Here is a 21,514-nt window from a genome sequence, read left to right as displayed (position 1 = left end):
GTACACAGACGCCATCTATATTTTTTTATGAATCCATGTTTTGCTGACCACAAAATACATACGTTCGTGTGCAGGAGTTCTTATAGGCAGCAGGTTTCCTAGCACCCTAAGGCTACTTTCACACTTGCGGCAGAGTGATCCGGCAAAACGTATGCCAACTGATGGCATAAGGGTACTTTCACACTTGCGGCAGGACGGATCCGACATGCTGTTCACCATGTCGGATCCGCCTTCCGCTATTTCACCGGACCGCCGCTTGGTCCCCATTGACTATAATGGGGACGGGGGCGGAGCTCCGGCGGTGCGTGGCGAAAGCCGCCGGACTAAAAAGTCCTGCATGTCCGACTTTTTAGTCCGGCGGCCTTCGCCGTGCTGCGCCGGAGCTCTGCCGCCGTCCCCATTATAGTCAATGGGGACGGAGCGGCGGCACGGCGAAATAGCGGAAGGACGGATCCGACATGGTGAACAGCATGTCGGATCCGTCCTGCCGCAAGTGTGAAAGTAGCCTTAGTAAGACTGATCAGGAATCCTGATCAGTCAGAAAAATCCATTGATATGCTGGATACGTCTTTCCAGTGTCATCCGGCAAAACGGATCCGGCATTTATTTTTTTGCCGGATCCGGCATTCAGGCAAGTCTTCCGTTTTTTTCGCCGGAGATAAAACCGCAGCATGCTACGGTTTTATCTTTTGCCTGATCAGTCAAAAAGACTGAAGTGAAGACATCCTGAACGGATTACTCTCCATTCGGAATGCATGGGGATATGCCTGATCAGTTCTTTTCCGGCATTGAGCCCCTTTGACGGAACTCAGTGCCGGAAAAGAAAAGCGCAAGTGTTAAAGTACCCTAAAACTCCATCTGTCCAGTTAGAAAACATTAAGTTCTATTACATCTTTCTATGGCCACTAGGGGGTGCTCACTGCATACTTTTTATTAAACGGTTTGTTAGCCCGTAAACAACATTCATCAAAGGGGGAGAAACAGAACTGGATCGCACATCCACAAGCTATGCTTAGATTGAATAAAACTCGCTTCTCGGCGTAATATTAAGTGTACAGCCCCCCATACTGCATGCTGTACAGGAGGCATTAGTGTACATTTTGATCAGAAGGCATAAGCCCACTCACCACGCCAAGGTTGCCTCTTAGAGTGGGACTTACTCTGAAAAATAGGCGCAGCACAGCGCGGTGACAACGTGGTACTGCCCTGGTAGGCGGCAGTTCTTTTTCTCTCCCTTTTGATATTTGCACGATTTAACTTTTCTTCTTTATTACTGGTATCGGCACTCCTCCCAGTCGGCACAGGTGGTTTTCATTTAGCAGGAGTCTGCATATAAGTGTGATTGGAGCTGGAGCTTCTGATAGCGATGGACATGTTGTGTTAGACAACTGTTCTTTTTGAATCAAATCGTTTTTATTAAACAATAAATACATATTATAACATAATACAATACGTTGACTTTTTCTTTCTTTACATTATCCACAATGCGGATTCAGTGAACAACATTACTCATATGTATATCACCACTCAGTATTATCATGAATCCATACAATACATATACCTTTGCTAAAACATATTATGGGCAAAAAATACCAAAAACTTGACCTTTCCAAACTCCCTCCCCCCCTTACCCTACCCTAACCCCCCAACCCTAACATTGGTCTTGACCATCACATGTCTATATAACCACGTGGGTATTAGATAACCATTCAGTCCACATTTTTTCGAACTTCTGAGGGCACCCTCTCTTCACAAACACCCCTTTTTCAAGTACCAGCATGTCATGCACCTTCCGTTCAAACTCACCCAGTGTAGGCGGACTTCCCTGGATCCACCTCATAGCAATCAGTTTCCTGGCCACATATAGCAATCTCCCCACAGCGACCCTAACCGGTTCATTCCCTCCAATTTCAGACACATACCCCAGAATACACACCTTAGGATCTTTTTGAATTCTTAATGTCAATTTACTATTAATCATCTCTACAACTTCCTCCCAATAATTACCAACTACTGGACAAGACCACAACATATGTAACAAATCTGCACCATCTACCATACACTTTGGGCACTTGTCATCACCTCTTACTCCTATCTTTTTCAGGAACACCGGTGTTTTGTACACTCTGTGTATAATAAATAGTTGGGACAGTTTGCCCTGTTCACTTAGAGACACCTTGGGGACTGCTTCTAAAATATCTTCCCACATATCCTTAGACATATCCCCCACATCAGCCTCCCACTTTTTCATTCTTGAAAGCGGATATCCCTCTAAGAATTTTTCCATTAGAAGAGCGTACACCTGTGATATTAACCCTCTTTTTCCCCCTCCCGACGGAAGAACAAGCTTATGGACCACCTCCATTTGAGCTATCTCACATCCCTTCCGCATCGTGACCTCAAGGGCATGTCTTATTTGAAGATATTTATAAAACCACTCCTTGGGGATATTAAATTCCTGCTGCAGGTTTTGAAATGACCTACATGTCTTATCCTTAATTAATTGTCCAATTCTCGTCACTCCATAAGTTTCCCAGTTCCTAAGTCCTGGTATGGCCAATAGTTCTGGCAACAAGTGGTTCTTTCCAATAGGGGAAAGTTCACTAATACCTCCCACTCCTCTTAGCAGCTTCACTTTTGCCCAAACTTTTTTCATGAGTTCAATCAGAGGAAGTTTTTCCCTCCCTGCATGCATTCCTAAACCTTCCAGAATGCCCATGAGGTCACGACTGCCCAGCCAATGCTGCAATATCTGCCCAGTCATATCCGGTGCTTGTAGATCAATCCATCCCTTAAAATGCTGACATTGGGAAGCCAAAAAATAAATCCATGCGTTAGGGACAGCTAAGCCCCCTTCCGACTTAGAATACTGCAATGTCTCCAGTTTGATCCTAGCCTGTCCATACTTCCAAGTAAGATCTCTAAATATAGAGTGAATTTTCTTAAATCTATCCAGAGGGATCCAAACTGGAGCATTATTCAGTATATATAACAGTTGGGGCATCATAACCATTTTTAAAAGGTTAACTCTACCTACCATCGAAAGAAAGAGCCTACACCATGACCTCACTTTAAGCCTAAAAGTAGCTAGCAAAGGGGATAGATTTAGTTCTTCAAAATCCGCTAGTCTCGGTGTTATATGTAATCCCAGATATTTAAATTTATCCACCCAGGGCACCAAACTGTCCACTTGTCTGCCTGTCAGAGCTTGCCCGTCAATTGGCATCAAAGAGGATTTCTGCCAGTTTATCCGTAGTCCGGAAAAGCTACCAAATCTGTCAATCAATGCCATGGCCGCATCCAGGGACGCACCAGTATCGCCCAAGAAAAGTAGGGTATCATCAGCGTACATAGCCACTTTATTATGCAGTTCACCATATCTAAACCCCTCTATACTTGTAGATAAGCGAATATGCGCCGCCAACGGCTCTATTGCAAGAGCAAACAATAAGGGCGACAGTGGGCATCCCTGTCTGGAACCCCTGGCGAGGGGAAAACAGTCTGATAATCCTCCATTGGCTCTAATTCTCGCCTTAGGGCTAGAATACAGAACCTGTACCCACTGAATGAACCGTTCACCAAAGCCCATAATTCTCAGGACCCCCCACAAATACCTCCATTCCACACTATCAAACGCCTTAGCGGCGTCAAGCGCAAGCAAGGCCCTGTCACCACTATTGTCCGCCGGAATATTTAAACTAGTGTACAGCCTACGAAGGTTAATAGCCGTCGATTTTCCTGGCATAAATCCCGTCTGGTCCGGATGTACTATGGTCAGAATTACCTTGGACAGCCTGTTCGCCAACACCTTCGCCAGTAGCTTAACATCAGCCGTGAGAAGTGAAATTGGCCTGTAGGAATCCGGTATTTTAGGATCCTTCCCAGGCTTAGGCAGAACCACAATTATAGCTTCCTGCATCGAATGTGGTAACGAACCTGCCTCCAATGAGTGCTCAAACACCTTAAGTAATTCAGGGAGTAATATCCCCTGTAGCTTTTTGTATATCTCTACTGGGAGACCATCAGCTCCAGGGGCCTTACCACTTGCCATGTCCCCAAGTGCAGCTTCCAGTTCCTCGAGTGTAATCGGCTCCTCTAGCCTCTCTCTATCTTCTTCTGACAGCACCGATAACTGCGCCTCCTCTAGGAAATCCTTCAGGGCCTCATCAGAACTAGATCCAGTGGAAGTATATAGAGATACATAAAAGCTTTTTAAAATTCCTAATATTCCTTTTGTGTCCTGACAACTGTTCCCCCTGTCATCTCTCAACTCCTGAATACAAGAGGAGCCTCTCTGAGCCTGCGAGACCACTGACAACAGATGACCCACCTTCTCTCCTTCCTCAAAAGATCTCTGACGGTAAAAGCTTCTCTTTCTATCTGCGGCCTGTACCAGATGACATCTCAGCTGCTCCTGAGCAACCTCCAGCGCCTCACTACTAACCATGGTGGGGGATCTACTAAACTCTCTCTCAGCCTCGGCCACTAGTACATGCGCCTTGACATCCGCCTCTCTGGTCCTGGATTTATGTTTGTTGATTTCTTTCATCAGAACTCCCCTCAGAAATGCTTTCATGGCGTCCCATACACCTGGTATCGAAGCCGACCCTGTATTGATATCAAAAAATTCCTTAATTTCCATAGAAATCCCAGATAGGTCACCCAACACATTCAACCAATGAGGATTACACTTCCACAGCCTCGGTCCCTGTCTGAGCACCCCCAGGCACAAGTCAATCTGCACCAGAGAATGGTCAGACAACGACCGAGGATGATAAACAACATCCCTAACTAGTGGTAGCATTATGTCGTTAACAAGGGCCAGATCTATACGCGATAGTGAATGGTGCGTGGCGGATCTACATGAATATTCACGCTTATCCGGGTTACGCCATCTCCATACATCTTGTACTCCTACCTCACCCAAAATATTCCTGAGAGCCGCACTCCCCGGTGAACCACCTGCTCCCTCCACCCGGCATCTATCTAGGGAGTCATTCATCGTGCAATTAAAGTCCCCAACCAACAGCCACGGCAGCCCAGGGAAGTCCGCCACAAAGCCCATGATCTCTCTTATTAATGGGGAAGCAAACGGTGGAGGCACATACACAGACACCAGCACCATCTGTATTCCATCCACCTTACACACCACACACACATACCTGCCCTCAGCGTCCACACACTCCTGCATATGTTCATACCTGATACTCCTATGCACAATCATACTTACACCTCTAGAATGAGAGGAATGAGTTGAATGTAACGCATGGATCACCCAATTTTTATTCATCCAGTGTAAATTTTCTCCTGTCAAATGCGTTTCCTGAAGACAACATATAGCCGGCTGAAACCGCCCCAGATACTGAAAAATACACTGTCTTTTCCGTGCTTCAGCCATCCCTCTCACATTCCAGCTTAAGATTCTAATCGCCTGTGACATGGTAAAACTTTAAACCATATTTGAATCTCACACCCCATTCAGATAACACTCGCTCATAGTTCAAGACCTTAACCTTCCCCCCCAACCTTTTCCCTACCCCCCCACCCCCCTCCCTCCCTCTCGTACTCAGGTTACTGTAGCTGGGGATACCTTTCCCCTCAGTATCCACTTCCCACATTAAAACAGGGCAATCCGAGAGCAACCATCCCTTTAACCTACAATAAGCATAACAATTTATAACACTTTTCCTCAGGTAGAGAATCCTCCCCACAACTGAGAAATACATTTTACTATCATTACCGCCTGCTCCCTCCTCAGGAACTACCATTTGGTAGCATTACATAATACACTCCCTAACTGGTGCAACATTTAAAGCAATCCTAGAGTGTAAATGCATATATAACTTGAACATAAGAAACGTATATCTGCCTCCTTCAAGTGTCCAGGGCACCACTTCTCAATTGTCGCTCGTGGACGTCCAGCCACTGCGTCGCCTCCTCCGGATCTTCAAAAAAATCTGGTGGATCCCAATGCCACCACACGCAGTTTAGCAGGAAACAGCATAGCGTACTGGACTTGTAGAGCTCTCAGCCTTTTCTTTATGTCCATAAATCTACTTCTCCTCCGCTGCACTTCGTTGGAATAATCCGGAAATATGGATACTTTCACCCCATTCAGGACCATCTCCTCATTGTCCCTAGATTGTCGCAGGATAGTGTCCCGGTCTTTAAAATGGAGTATCTTCGCCAGTATGGGACGGGGAGGTCTGCCAGGCGGAAGCGGCCGCATGGGGACTCTGTGCGCCCGCTCCACCGCATATAATGAGGATAGACCTTTTTCATGAAATAATTAGTGCAGCCATTTTTCCACAAATTCGGTGGCATTATCCCCCTCCGTCTTCTCTGGCACACCCACAATCCGCAGGTTATTCCTTCTGGACCTGTTCTCCAGGTCATCTGTTTTGGCGTATAACGCCGCTATATCTTTAGCAGATGATTTTGCCGCCATTTGCAAAGGCTGGATAACGTCCTCAATAGTGGACACCCTCTTCTCCAATTCAGAGGTGCGTTCTGTGATTTTATGTAAGTCATGCCTAATTAAAGACACGTCTGACCTCAGACTGCCAACCTGTACTGTAAGCACCTTCAGTGTGCTGTTACAACTGGCCACAGCGGCCATAATATCTTTTAGAGTAGGCTCTGCTCCATCCACAACTTTAGGGCCTACCGCGTCTTTTGCCGGCCGTGCAGGGGTTAATGGCGGCCAATTTACCGCGTCCAGGGTCTCCCCGTCGGTGGATTCATCCTCTTGTCCAGAGGAAACCTGAGCGTCCATCTCCTTCTCCTCAGCCCAGTCTCCCCCAGCACTCTCCGTGCGAGCAAACCTGCTCAGCTTTGCGGCAGCCGTCTGTCTCGTCTTGGGCTGTAAGGCCGGCCCCTCTTCTTCCTCGGCGCCATGCCGACTCTCCTCTGGCCTGTCACAGCGCGGCCCTTTACCGGACTTTCTAGGCATATCGGGACTCAAAAGATCAGCACCACACTCTCCTGTCTCCTCTCAACCACCAGGTAGGCTAGGATCTGCGATATAAGGGGTTGCTACCACTCTAAAATCAGGATGTCTGCAGGAGCTCAGTGCGGTGCGACCTACTCCATGCGCTCTCAGGCCACGCCCCCGTTAGACAACTGTTCAGATGGTGCAGTACTGCGTGGTGGCCCTTGTTTTTGTGGCGCTCATCCAGTGCTGTGGGTGGCATCGTCAGATAGCAGGGTTGCTATTTAACTCCTGGTTCCTGCCGCCTACCAGGGCAGTGCCACGTTGTCACTGCGCTGTGCTGCGCCTATTTTTCAGAGTAACTCCCATTTGAAGAGGTGACCTTGACGTGGTGAGTGGGCTTATGCCTTCTGATCAAAATGTAGACTAATGCCTCCTGTACAGCACGCAGTATGGGGGGCTGTACACTTAATATTACGCTGAGAAGCGAGTTTTATTCGATCTAAGCATAGCTTGTGGATGTGCGATCCAGTTCTGTTTCTCCCCCTTTGATATTTCCATAAATAACATGTATTGCCTTTCTGCAGGATAGGTGATAAATGCAAGATTGCTGGGGGTCCAACCTCTGGTACCTCCACTGATCACGAGAACGGGGGTCCCGTATCTCCCCTACGAATGGAGCCTTACTGCTCTGTTCTAATTCTGTGGGACCAACTTCAGTGTTTGTCAATCCCGTGGAGACTGAATGGACTGGTAGTGCGCATAAGTGACCACTGTGTCCTACCTTCGTAACAGGCCCTCAGTAATCATACATTTATCGCCCACTTCTGATGACCTGTTCCCTTTAAATGAGGATTAGAAAAACATGGCTGCTTTCTGAAATGGTGCCACACCTGTCCATGGGTGGTGTCTGGTATTGCAGGTCAGCTGCCTCAGGGCAAAGGGGCTAAACCTCCATAATAGACACTAACTATTGAGTGGTGCTGTTTTTGGAAGATACGTTTTTTTTTTACCCTAAAACCCCTTCAAAGGGTCACTGATTCTTCAGAAAACTTTTGTTATGTCAAAGTTTTGATCAGTTAGGGGTCAGGGGGCCGAGACCCCCACTAATCGGTAGAATGAGGAGAGAGAAGCGCTCACTTAGCACTCTCTCTCTCCTTGCTGCAGTAGATGGGCCCATAGACTTTTTATTCAGTCTGTCTACTGCAGCAAGGAGAGAGAGTGCTAGGAGAGTGCTTCTCTCTCCTCGTTCTAGCGATTTGAGCTCTGAGACCCCCACTGGTCAAAAACTTTTGATATGTCTCTGACATATCAAAAGTTTTCTGAAACCCAGTGACCCTTGAAGGGCTAGAGCCGGCTGAGGTAGGGTTAGCACCACTGCCTCTTGACTTGAATGCTTCCCCACAGGGCAGAAGTTGGAGGTGACGTGTGACAATCGACAAATAAATGAAGACCTAGATTTTTCTCATTTGTCTCCTAACAGATTGGGAAGCCACCAATTGATCCAGACGAACATTTTAAACCTGAGGAGCAAAATCTGACAGAGCAGGAGAGAGCAAAGAGGTTGGTTTTACGTCTTTTTGTGTTCTCATCGTTGTTGGAGTGGTTTTGGAATAAAACACCAATGTTGCCCTTGCAGGTTTGAGCGCGTTTACACCCATACAATGTACTATCTGGCCCAAGTCTACAAACACCTGAAGCAGGATGAAAAGGCCGCCCAGTACTGTCACACGACTCTCCAGAGGCAGCTGGAATATGATGGCTATAACCCAGTGGAGTGGGCAATCAACGCTGCTACACTATCGCAGTACTATCTGGGAAAGGTACTGTCCTACTACATTTTCATAGCACCGTCAGAGAATGGTATCAGTGCTACTCCACTATCACGGTACTATCTGAGAAAGGTATCAGTGCTGCTTCATTATCACAGTACTAAAGGTATCAGGGCTTCTACACTATCATAGCACTATTTGAGAAAGCTATCAGTGCTACTACACTATCGCAGTACTATCTGAGGCAGGTATCAGTGCTACTACACTATCGCAGTACTATCTGAGGCAGGTATCAGTGCTACTACACTATCATAGTACTATCTGAGGCAGGTATCAGTGCTACTACACTATCACAGTACTATCTGAGGCAGGTATCAGTGCTACTACACTATCACAGTACTATCTGAGGCAGTTATCAGTGCTACTACACTATCACAGTACTATCTGAGGCAGTTATCAGTGCTACTACACTATCACAGTACTATCTGAGGCAGGTATCAGTGCTACTACACTCACAGTACTATCTGAGGCAGGTATCAGTGCTACTACACTATCATAGCACCATTTGAGAAAGCCATCAGTGCTACTACACTATCACAGTACTATCTGAGGCAGTTATCAGTGCTTCTACACTATCATAGTACTATCTGAGGCAGGTATCAGTGCTACTACACTATCACAGTACTATCTGGGAAAGGTATCAGAGCTGCTGCATTATCACAATACTACCTGAAAAAGGTATCTGTGTGACTACACTATCACAGTACTATCTGAGGCAGGTATCAGTGCTACTACCTACACTATCACAGTACTATCTGAGGCAGGTATCAGTGCTACTACCTACACTATCACAGTACTATCTGAGGCAGGTATCAGTGCTACTACCTACACTATCACAGTACTATCTGAGGCAGGTATCAGTGCTACTACCTACACTATCACAGTACTATCGGAGGAAGGTATCAGTGCTACTACACTATCGCAGTACTATCTGAGACAGGTATCAGTGCTACTACACTATCGCAGTACTATCTGAGACAGGTATCAGAGCTGCTGCATTATCACAATACTACCTGAAAAGGGTATCTGTGTGACTACACTATCGGAGGAAGGTATCAGTGCTTCTACACTATCACAGTACTATCGGAGGAAGGTATCACTGCTACTACATTTATCATGGCACCACCTGAGAAAGCTTTTAGTACTGTGATTGTGTAGTAGCACCATCTGAAAAAGGTATTGGGGCTTCTACAGTATCACAGTACTATCTGGGAATGGGATCAGTGCTACCACACTATCATAGCACCATCTGAGAAAGGTATTGGTGCTAGTACTGTGATATTGTAGTATCTGAGGAAGGTCTCGGTGCTACTACGCTATAACAGTACTATCTGAGAAAGGTATCAGGGCTGCTATACTTTAGCCTGTTGCATACAGGCAGTAACCGGTATCTCCCCTCTCCAGAGGCAGCTGGAATATGATGGTTATAACCCAGTGGAGTGGGCAATCAACGCTGCTACACTATCGCAGTACTATCTGGGAAAGGTATCTGTGTGACTACACTATCATAGCACCATTTGAGAAAGCCATCAGTGCTACTACACTATCACAGTACTATCTGAGAAAGTGTAGTAGCACCGATACCTTTCCCAGAAAGTACTGTGATAGTGTAGAAGCATCGATACCATCACAGTACTATCTCAAAAAGATATCTCTACTACTAAACTGTAGCCTGTTGCATACAGGCAGTAACCACAGATTTTTACTGTATTGCATCTCCTCTGGTGCGAATTCCTGTGGTGTAATAAGTTTGGGACCTACTCAGACTAGAAGGGAAGTGATGATTTTTCTGTCTCAGAAAGTTACTAACTTTTCACTCTCTTAGCCATTGACCTAAAGAAACTCTTTACCACCCTGTGGCTAATCCGTAAAATACTACGGTACTTCTGTGGAAAAGAATGGACCTGAGAATTAAGGAGAATTCCTGTATAACTGGACTTTGTCTTTAAGGTTCTGTTTTACATCCGGTTACAGTTTCCCAGGTCTCTTATGTGTATCAGGTTATGTTTGCTCAGACTTGCTATCATTAATGTAGGTTTATTGTGAAATGATCTAATGTCTTCCTTTCTTGACAGCAATGTTATATGGAGTCCAGACACTGCCTTGCTGCGGCCGATGTCATTTTCAGCAAAGCTGGACAAATCCCTTCCTCTGAAGCAGAAAAAGAAAGTACGTCAATTTCTTTCCCTTTTATCTCCCTCCCCACATTCAGCCCATTGCATCCATCTGGAGTCTGGTCTGGTGTGGGGATTAGAAGAGACTCTTCATGACATCATTGTCCTTTGTCCGACATTGAGATTAGCTGAGATCAGCAATATTGTGTTCTAGTTATAAACCTGTGGAAATGTGGCTGGTGAGGCAAAGTGTTGTCCATACACAGCCCAATACATCAAGAACAAATCCCCTCTAGTTACCAGAAACGCTTGATATTCTAGAGAGAACTTTTCTCTTGGAAACATAAAAATGCCACAATGTGCACCAGTATGCGTTGAAAATTTTGGTGCAACATTTTGGCATAAAGTTAGTTGACAAATAGGTGGTATATATCATATTTACACTTGATTTATTTATTTATTTTTTTACACCAAAAAGTGGTGGTGGGGGAAATGTCAGTGCGTCTTATGAAGTGAATACTAATGGGTTCTACCATTATGGAGTACACAGTAGGACTGGGGAGCGATGAATATAGCACTTATGGCTTTACTCACCGCCCCCTGGTCTGTTGGCGTCCTTCCAAGTGGCAGCACCATCGTGAGAAGGAGAGGTAAGTGATTGCAGGTCTGATCTGGGGTCTGATGAGGATTGGGCGTCTGATGAGGATTGGGCGTCTGATGAGGATTGGGCGTCTGATGAGGATTGGGCGTCTGATGAGGATTGGGCGTCTGATGAGGATTGGGCGTCTGATGAGGATTGGGCGTCTGATCTGGCGTCTGATGAGGATTGGGCGTCTGATTTGTGGGTCTGATGAAGATTGGGGAGTCTGGTCTGAGGAAAATTTCTAAAACTTGGGTGCATCTTATGGTCAGGTGTGTCTTCTAGAAGGAAAAATACGGTACTTAGAATGGATAGTCTAAAGGTGCGCCAGATTTATCCTCAAGCATCATCCACTGTAATAAGGCTACTTTCACACCTGCGTTTAGGTGCGGATCCGTCTGGTATCTGCATCTGTTCAGAACGGATCCGTCTGCATTATTCAGTAAAAAAAAAAGTCTAAGTGTAAGTCAGACGGATCCATCCTGACTTACATTGAAAGTCAATGGGGGACGGATCCGTTTACAATTGCACCATATTGTGTCAATGTAAGTCAGGACGGATCCGTTTTGGTGTCCGTCTGGCGATGCGGAGCCAAACGCTGCAAGCAGCGTTTTGGTGTTCGCCTCCAGAGCGGAATGGAGACGGAACGGAGCCAAACTGATGCATTCTGAACGGATCCTTGCATTTATTTATTTTTTTATCTTTTTCATTTATACTTAATATTTTTGTGTTTTGTTTTACTAACTTTTAGCCCCCTTAGGGACTAGAACCCTTGTCCTATTCACCCTGATAGATCTCTATTAGGGTGAATAGGAGCTCACACTGTCCCTGCTGCTCTGTGCTTTGTGCACATAGCAGCAGGGAGCTGAACATGGCAGCCAGGGCTTCAATGGCGTCCTGGCTGCCATGGTAACCGATCGGAGCCCCAGGATTACACTGCTGGGGCTCCGATCGGAGGAGGAGGGGATCCTGTGGCCACTGCCACCAATGATTAATACTGGGTGGGGGGGCGCACTGCGCCAACAATGTTTTTACTATTGGGATGGGTGTGGGGGGCGCACTGCGCCACCAATAATTAATATTGGGGGGGGCGCACTGCGCCACCAATGTTTTTACTATTGGGCTGGGGGTGGGGGGCGCACTGCGCCACCAATGATTAATACTGTAATATTGGGGGGGGGGGGGGGGGGGCGCACTGCGCCACCAATGTTTTTACTATTGGGATGGGGGTGGGGGGCGCACTGCGACACCAATGATTAATACTGTAATATTGGGGGACTTGGGGGGGGCGCACTGCGCCACCAATGTTTTTACTATTGGGATGGGGTTGGGGGGCGCACTGTGCCACCAATGATTAATACTGTAATATTGGGGGGGGCGCACTGCGCCACCAATGAAGATAAGTCTCTCATTCATATACAGGAGGCGGGAGCTGGCTGCAGAATCACATAGCCGGCTCCCGACCTCTATGAGCGGTACTAGCTGCGATCCGCGGCACCTAAGGGGTTAACTACCGCAGATCGCAGCTAGTACCGCTCATAGAGGTCAGGAGCCGGCTATGTGATTCTGCAGCTCCCGCCTCCTGTATATGAATTAATGAAAGACTCATCTTCATTGGTGGAGCGGTGGCCACAGCCCCTCCCCTCCTCTTGTCCTCTCTCCTGTCATTGGCGGCAGCAGCAGCACAGGGGGAGGGAGACACTGCTTCCTTCTCCCCTGTGCTGCGGAGGGAACACAGAGAGCGCTGAGAGCAGCGCGATCTGTGTTCCCAATACGTTATCGGAATATCGGCAAAATAGATGCCGATACCGATAACGATCAAAATCCTGAATATCGGCCGCTAATATCGGTAAAACCGATAATCGGTCGATCCCTAATGGTCACCTTCAGACATTAAATTTCCAGCAGTCCTCTCTAATTTTGGTGGAATCTACTGACAGTAGACGGCCCCTCAACATCTAACATTGGGGGAAACGAGGATATTACAGGCTGGACTTTTACTTTTTAGAGATAAGTGGCTCCAGATGAGTCTCACAACTATTTATCCACCCCTGCTATAAAATGTGCATGTTAATGTGGGAATCAAGGGCTGGCCTACAGCTTTCTAAAGGATTTGTCCAGTTTAAGTTGTAGTTCAAGGGGAAATCAAATCAAATATATTCTGATTTGTCATACAAAAAGGATACAATCACATTGGTGATTTAAAATTTATTTATTATAATTTTTTTATTTATTTATTTATTTATTTTTTTACCAACGTTCTAGTCAAATTCCAGTGAGTGAAATTTCTGAGCAGTGCCAAAGGGGTCTAACTCTGGTTCAGGTGGTATTGGTGCCATGCATTATGGACTTTCTCATCCTGTAGGTTATATCATATATTGCCTTGCATTAAAGTCCACCTGCTTTTGGAAATGTATGTCCACGATGTCTCCTGCTTCATAAGGGCTTATGCACGCAGCCATTCTGTGCATTAGGGACCGCAATTTGCAGTCCCCAATGCACGGGCACTATCTGTGCGGCTGCTATGACGGATCCGGACCTGTTCAACTTGAATGGATCGGTGATCTGTCCACACCGTAAAAAAATAGAACATGTTCTATTTTTTTTGTGGTGCGGAGGCACGGAGAGAATCCCCACGGAAGCACTCCGTAGTGGTTCCGTTCAAGTGAATGGGTTCCGCATCTGTGATGCGGTGCAAAAACGGCCAGGGCCAGTATATTGGGGACCTGCTATTTGCAGGCCGCAATACGGGCATGGCCGCCACACGTTCGTGCGCATGAGCCCTAAATGCTGATCATTCTGACCAGGTAGATGAAGAAAGATTGTTGTGGGAAGCAAGAAAAAGTATTCACTTTTTTTTTCCCTTTGAAGCAGATGAAGCAGAACAGGAGCGCCTAGATCATCTAAGACAAAAGAAGTCTGAAATAGCCAGATGCTGGGTGAAGTATTGTCTCTGTTTAGTGGAAGATGCACGGAAAAAGCTGGAGGTAACTTTTTTTTTTTTTTTTTGCAACATAGTGTCTGATTTTCAGGTATAATATACTAACAAATGATCTCCTTTAAAGGGGTTGTGCCGTGAAAAATATTCTACATTTTTCATACCAGCTCCTGGATCTGAATACTTTACTTTTTTACTGTATTTATATGTAATTAAAAAGTTAGTATTCAAGAGTTATTCAATAAAATGTATCTGTATAGCGCCGCCTGCTGTTAGTTCTTTCTCGTACATTCCATTGGGGGACACAGACCATGGGTATAGCTTAGAGGTATTAGTAGGAGGGACACTATGCAAATACAAAAGAGCTCCTCCTCCTCGGGCTATACCCCCCGACTCCACCAGGAGGAAGTCAGTCTTTGCTTAGTGTCTGGTGAAGGAGGATGACACTTGTATTGATTTCTACTCCAGTTTGTTATTTTCTTTCTAGATGGGGACACAGGACGGCATCGCGCTTTCCTGGTCCCCCATGGAGTATCCGCCGCCGTCTTTGGGACGCTGCCTCGATTTTCCCCCAAGAAGACAAGTGGATCCGGGCTCGACCTGTTAGCTCCGACATCCCGCCAGCTTCTGGGTCTCCTGCTGCTGCCCTCCATCCAGAGCACTGTACTCCGGGAGTCAGATGTCTGAAGATGTGAGCCCTGCTGGTACTGAACAGAGAGATAAGACTGCAGGAGCAGATAAGTATGGCTCCCCTCTGTCCCCCCGTCCCCCTCCCCTTTTTTCTCATGCCTGATACCTATGGGCCGCCTGGGTGAGCTGGGGAGACGGTTGTTTTCTGTCTGGAGGTTATGAGGGCATCTGGAGGCACTATACCTCCATCTTTATGGGGTGGATCTTCCCTTCTCTCTATCCAGGCTTTTTTCTATGGGGCACGGCTGTTCGCCGCGCCGGTATCGGCACCCCTCCTATTCTCTCCAGCGGAGGGCCCCCCGCTTCATTCGGGGGCCTCCGACATTCTTCATTAACCCCCGCTACGCCGCGTTCGGCGCCGGGGGACATTTCTTTTCATATAGCGCGCTCTCTTTTCGTGCTCTATGACGCATCACGGGGGCGGAGTCTCAGCGCTTCGCTCTGGCGTCTCCTCCGCTTACTGAGAAGCACCTCGCTTGCGTGGCTGCTTCCCTGCTCCTCTCCGGTGGATTCTGTGCGTTTGCCTGGGTGGTAGGACTTTTTAGCTCTCCTTGCTGCTGCTAGTAGAGATCTTTTTTGGTGTTGCCATCATGCCTAAGCCTGGGGCCCCCCTTAAGTCGGCCAAGACCTCTTCTCGGACCACAATAGGGTCCTGTAAGGAGTGTCTTCTTCCACTTTCTGTCGCTGGTATCTGTGCCTCCTGCCCTGCCCCTGGACAGGATCATCCTTCTCCTCCTTCTCTTTACCAGCCCAGTCCTCTCCCTGTCCCTGCGGTCCCCGCTTGGGCATCTGCCATGTCGAGTGCGGCCGCTGATTTGGCCTTAGTCGCCAAGGCAGCCATGTCCTTTAGGGAACGTATGGCGGTTTCCAATCCTGTGGCGCCAACCACTCCATCTCCTCTCAGTGGTTCCCGCAGAGGACGCTCGACCGCTAAGAGGCAGCGTGAGCGGCAGCATCCCTCCTCGGATGACTCCGTTTCCCCCCCTCGTCTAGCGGCGCGTTCGGACGACTCTCCCCCCCCCCCCCCCCCCCCCCCCCTAGGGAGAGCAAGTCTGAAGGGGGATTGTCCGGCTCGGACTAGGTCATGGAGCGGGACCCCCCGCTTAAGCTCCCCACCATGGTGGCTGACCTAGTGGCGGCTGTCCGCGACACCTTTTAATCTCCAAGGGGATTCTCCCCCTTCCACTAGTCGGGAGTTCGCCCTTTTCCCGCCCAAGAAGCCGGAGGCTGCCGCGTTTCCTGTCCATGAGGAATTTTCCGCGGTCATATCCAGGGCCTGGGACCGTCCTAGTCATAAGTTCTCGGCCACCAAACGCATGGATACGCTTTATCCTTTTCCGACTGACAGTGTGAAGAAGTGGTCTTCTCCCCCTAAGGTGGATCCCCCGGTGGCCAGGTTAGCCAAAAACACGGCCCTCCCTGTCCTAGACGGCTCCTCCCTGCAGGATGCTGTAGACAGGCGCCTAGATTCTCTTTCCAAATCCATTTTCTCACTGGCGGACACATCCCTGCGACCTGCCTTTGCCTCGGCGTGGATGGCCAGAGCCCTCTCGGTGTGGTTGCAACGCCACCATCAAGACCTGGCGGAACAAGAAGCATCTGCTGACATACTGGATTTGGTTCTCCAGATGTCTCAGGCTTCCAAATTTCTTTGCGAGGCTTCCATGGACATTGGTTCCCTCTTTGCCCACATTTCGGCCCTCTCAGTCATTCAGCGCAGAGAGGTCTGGTTGAAGATGTGGGACGCCGACGCTTCTTCCAAGCGTTCCATTGCTAACCTCCTCTTTTGAGGGTTCCAGACTTTTTGGGGCTCAACTGGATGAGTTCATCTCTGCCGCTACAGGGGGCAAGAGCACTCATCTTCCTCAGCCTAGGTCTAAGCGCCCCTTTCGGACCAGGTCTTCCGGTTCCCGGTACCAGTCCTTTCGCCGCTTCTCTTCTAGCAGGATGTCGTCTGCTTCCTCCACAGGGGCGTCACAGGACTTCCGCAAAAAGCCCTCCTTCAAGCCCCAGCCTTCCTGGCGCCCGAGGGCACAGTCGGCCCGCCCTGCTGCTTCCAAGCAGCCTTCCGCATGAAGGGACGCCCCCACCCCTCGTGGTGGGGGGCCGCCTGCTCTCTTATCAGCAGGTTTGAAGGGCTCATATTCAGGACGCCTGGGCTCTAGAAATTGTAACGTTGGGTTACAAGATAGAATTTGCGTCCAGACCGCCAGAACGTTTTTTCCCTTCTCGCGTTCCGGGGGATCCAGCCCGAGCCTCGGACCTCTTGATGGCAGTTTCTTCCCTTCTGGACCGGAGGGTTTATTACCCCAGTTCCCCCAGAGGAACAAGGCACAGGTTTCTATTCAAACCTGTTCGTGGTCCCAAAGAAGGAGGGGTCGTGCGTCCGATCCTGGATCTGAGGCTGCTCAACAAGTTTCTGCGGGTGCGGAGGTTTCGAATGGAATCCCTCCGCTCCGTTATTGTTTCTCTTCTTCCAGGGGAGTTCCTCGCGTCCGTAGACATCCAGGACGCCTATCTGCATGTTCCTATCGCAGAATCTCACCACGATTCCTGCGCTTCGCCATTGGCGGCCGGCACTATCAGTTTGTAGCCCTTCCTTTTGGGTTAGCGACCGCCCCTCGGGTCTTTACCAAGATCCTAGCGCCGCTCATGGCGCTTCTTCGTACCAGAGGCATTCCTTTGCTGCCCTAACTGGACGACATTCTGATAAAGGCCCCATCGCTTCCGCAGGCCGAGGACAGCGTCCGGATCACTGTTCAGACTCTGGAACAGTTCGGCTGGCTGATCAACTTCCCAAAATCCTCTCTCCTCCCGTCCCAGAAGCTCTCCTTCCTGGTGATGGTTTTGGATACCTCGGCCGCCAAAGTGTTTCTTCCAGTCTCCAAGTCCTCCCAGATCCAGGGGGCAGTGGCGCACCTGCTGCGCTCCCCGTGTCTCTCCATCCGGGAGTGCATGCGGGTCCTGGGTCTTATGGTGGCCTCTTTCGAGGCTGTACCATATGCCCAGTTTCACACTCGTTCGCTGCAACAGGAGATCCTTTCCCTCGGGGACAAGACCTCTCGTGGTCTGGACGCTCGCATCCGCCTGTCTCTGCGGGTTCGGGCAGCTCTTCCTTGGTGGCTGTCCCCTATGAACCTGTCGTCGGGAAGATCTTTTCTCCCGTTCTCCTGGACGATCGTCACCACCGATGCAAGCCTCCTGGGTTGGGGCGGCGTTCTCCTGTCCCGCACGGTTCAGGGGGTTTGGTCGGCGACGGAATCTCGCCTCCCGGTCAACATCCTGGAGCTGAGGGCGATCTTCCACTCCCTCTCCCATTGGACTCCTCTCCTTGCCGGCCGCACGGTGAGGATTCAGTCGGACAATGCCACGGATGTGGCTTACATCAACCATCAAGGCGGGACCTGCAGCCGGGCGGTGATGCGGGAGGTGAGGAGAATTCTGCTGTGGGCGGAGTCGCACGTTCCGGTGTTGTCAGCGGTATACATTCCAGGAGAGGACAACTGGACAGCTGACTTTCTAAGCCGCAAGAAGGTGGATCCAGGCGAGTGGTCTCTGCATCCGGATGTATTCGAAGACGTCTGCCGCCGGTGGGGCCGTCCGGATGTGGACTTGATGGCGTCCAGGCTTAACAACAAGCTCCCGGTGTTCCTGGCTCGCGCCCAGGATCCGTAGGCGTATAGGGGTGGACACGCTAGTGTCTCCGTGGCAGGACTTCAGCCTCCTCTATGTCTTCCCTCCACTTCCTCTGCTGCCGAAGGTTCTACGAAAGATCGAGGCGGAAGGGATTCCGACCGTTCTCATCGCCCCGGATTGGCCTCGCCGCGCATGGTTCTCGGACGTGGCTCGGATGCTGGCGGACGCCCCATGGCCTCTTCCCGACAGAGAAGATCTACTGTCTCAGGGCCCACTCTTCCGCCGGAATTTACAGTCACTTCGTTTAACGGCGTGGCTGTTGAAACCACCATCCTGAAGAAGAGGGGGTTCTCGGATTCGGTGGTTAGAACTATGATCAGAGCAAGGAAGCCGGCTTCCTCCCGGATTTACTATCGTACCTGGAAGGCCTTCCTTGCCTTTTGTGAGAACTCGGGTTTCCCTCCCCTTCGTTTTTCCGTCCCGATGGTGCTCTCGTTTCTTCAGTCCGGACTCGAGTTGGGACTGTCGCTGAGCTCCCTGAAGGGTCAAGTTTCGGCTCTGGCCGTCTTTTTTCAGAGGTCCCTTGCTCTCCTGGGTCCTGTGAGAACCTTTCTTCAGGGGGTGGCGCATTCGGTCCCTCCGTACGTCCCCCCCTTTACCTCCTTGCGATCTCAACTTGGTTCTGCGCGCCCTCCAGGCGGCCCCCTTCGAGCCTCTGAGGGGAGGTCTCCCTGACCTTTCTCACCTGGAAAGTGGTCTTCCTTGTGGCCATAACTTCCATCAGGCGGGTATCGGAGCTGGCCGCACTTTCCTGCCAGGAGCCTTTTCTGGTTTTTCACCAGGATAAGGTGGTGCTCCGTCCGGTTCCCTCCTTTTTGCCCAAGGTGGTCTCTCCCTTCCACCTTAATGAGGATCTTGTCCTGCCCTCCTTTTGCCCTTCTCCGGCAAACCCCAAGGAATGCGCTCTCCATTCCCTGGATGTCGTCCGGGTCCTGAAGGTGTATCTAACGGCTACCGCCTCCGTCTGCCATTCAGACTCCCTCTTTGTGATTCCCGAGGGACCTCGTAAGGGTCTGGCGGCCTCAAAGGTCACTGTGGCGTGATGGATCCGCTCGACTATCTCCGCGGCTTATCGCGCTCGTGGTAGGGTGCCACCGGCTCGGATTACCGCTCACTCCACTAGGGCGGTGGGAGCTTCCTGGGCAAGGCGCAATCGTGCCTCTGCGTCTCAGCTGTGTGAGGCGGCCACCTGGTCGTCCTTACATACTTTTACGAAGTTTTATCAGTTGCATTCGCTGGCTTCGGCTGATGCGGTCTTCGGCCTCAGGGTTTTGCAGGCTGTGGTTTCTGTTTGACCGTTGGACGTTCCTCCTGGTGGTGCTGATGTTTTTTCCCACCCCATGGACTGCTTTGGGACGTCCCATGGTCTGTGTCCCCCAATGGAATGTACGAGAAAAGGAGATTTTTTTTGTGAAACTCGCCTGTAAAATCTTTTTCTCGTCGTTTCCATTGGGGGACACAGCTCCCACCCATTCTGCCTGTTGCAGGAGGGGTTCAGTTCTGTTTGTGGTTGGTCCTCATGGGCTTTGGTCCGATGGCTTCCATTATTTTTTCTTTTCTCCTTCTCCTACTGCTTTTGCAACACCTGAGTTCCTCCTGGTGGAGCCTGGGGGTATAGCCCGAGGAGGAGGAGCTCTCTTTTGTATTTGCATAGTGTCCCTCCTACTAATACCTTTAAGCTATATCCATGGTCTGTGTCCCCCAATGGAAAAGACGAAAAAAAGATTTTACAGGTGAGTTTCACAAAAAATCTCCTTTTTTCTCTGTCCACCTCACTGAGGAGGTCGCACATACTCTTTAATTTTTAACTGCCGCCAGCTGTATCTTCTTTTAGAAGCTGTGGCAGTTACAGGGAAAGAGCTACAACAGGAAGGATATGGCCCCCCCCCCGAGCTGCCAGTTTGAAATAAATCTGTCAGAGCAATTGGATCAGTGAATGTGGAGATCTCCGGATTCATGTGAGGTACAGGGGCTGGTTCTAACTTTGTTAGAAAGGTATTTATTTTTTTAAATCAGATTATTTTTATTTATTTTTTCCAATAATATATTACGAACAAGGGTGAACCCCACCTCCCAACTCAAAGACAGTGTTTATTAGTTCTATGACCTCTGTCCAATACAGTCTCAATCTTGGACAGTTCCACATGAGATGAATTAAGTCCGCATTGGACATGTCACACCTTGGGCAGAGGTCATTGTCCCTATATCCCATTTTTTTTTAGGACCACTGGCGTTCTGTAGACCCTATGCAATAGGTACAATTGGGAGACTCTATGCGCTTCACTGACAGCTAACACTGGGCAATCTCCTAACACTCCTTCCCACTGTTCCTCAGTTAGGGCTGATATATCAGTTTTCCACTTGGCATACAATTGTAGGGGTGTTTTTTTTAAGTTGCATATCAATAAGTACACTGTAGTGAAGTGAAATTACTCCATTAGTATTACCACTTGTCGCTGTAAGATCTATAATACTATGCTTTGTTGCTGGAGCAATTTTTTCAGATTTGTCCTGTGCCATTATAGCGTGTCTAAGTTGCAAATGCAAATAAAATAATTTTTTAGGGATATTAAATTCTTGCTGTAACTGTGTGTATTCTTTCAATGTACCCTCAGAGTACAACTGAGCTATCTTATTGAGGTTATATGAGTTCCACACCCGCAGTTCTGTAAT

The 21,514-nt window shown here is 48.9% G+C and overlaps 1 protein-coding gene across 4 annotated transcripts in view; it reads left to right on the top strand.

The window, feature by feature from the left end:
• The window catches only part of LOC121004065 (kinesin family binding protein), a 33,530-nt gene that overhangs the window by 2,040 nt on the left and 9,976 nt on the right, over positions 1 to 21,514 (top strand). Inside the window, exons 3-7 of one of the 4 annotated variants that reach the window (XM_040436138.1) lie at positions 8,415 to 8,494; positions 8,571 to 8,754; positions 10,168 to 10,248; positions 10,839 to 10,932; positions 14,392 to 14,504. In XM_040436138.1, coding sequence (XP_040292072.1) covers positions 8,415 to 8,494; positions 8,571 to 8,754; positions 10,168 to 10,248; positions 10,839 to 10,932; positions 14,392 to 14,504 — 552 coding nt within the window. Of the gene's footprint in view, positions 1 to 8,414; positions 8,495 to 8,570; positions 8,755 to 10,167; positions 10,249 to 10,838; positions 10,933 to 14,388; positions 14,505 to 21,514 lie in introns of all 4 variants that reach the window. The other 3 variants (XM_040436137.1, XM_040436140.1, XM_040436139.1) reach the window with 3 other exon arrangements.

The sequence above is a fragment of the Bufo bufo genome, chromosome 6, assembly GCF_905171765.1.
Source record: "Bufo bufo chromosome 6, aBufBuf1.1, whole genome shotgun sequence".
Taxonomy (NCBI): Eukaryota; Metazoa; Chordata; class Amphibia; order Anura; family Bufonidae; genus Bufo; species Bufo bufo.
Note: the sequence above shows the minus strand (reverse complement) of the source record. Positions and strands in the feature narration are given on the sequence as shown.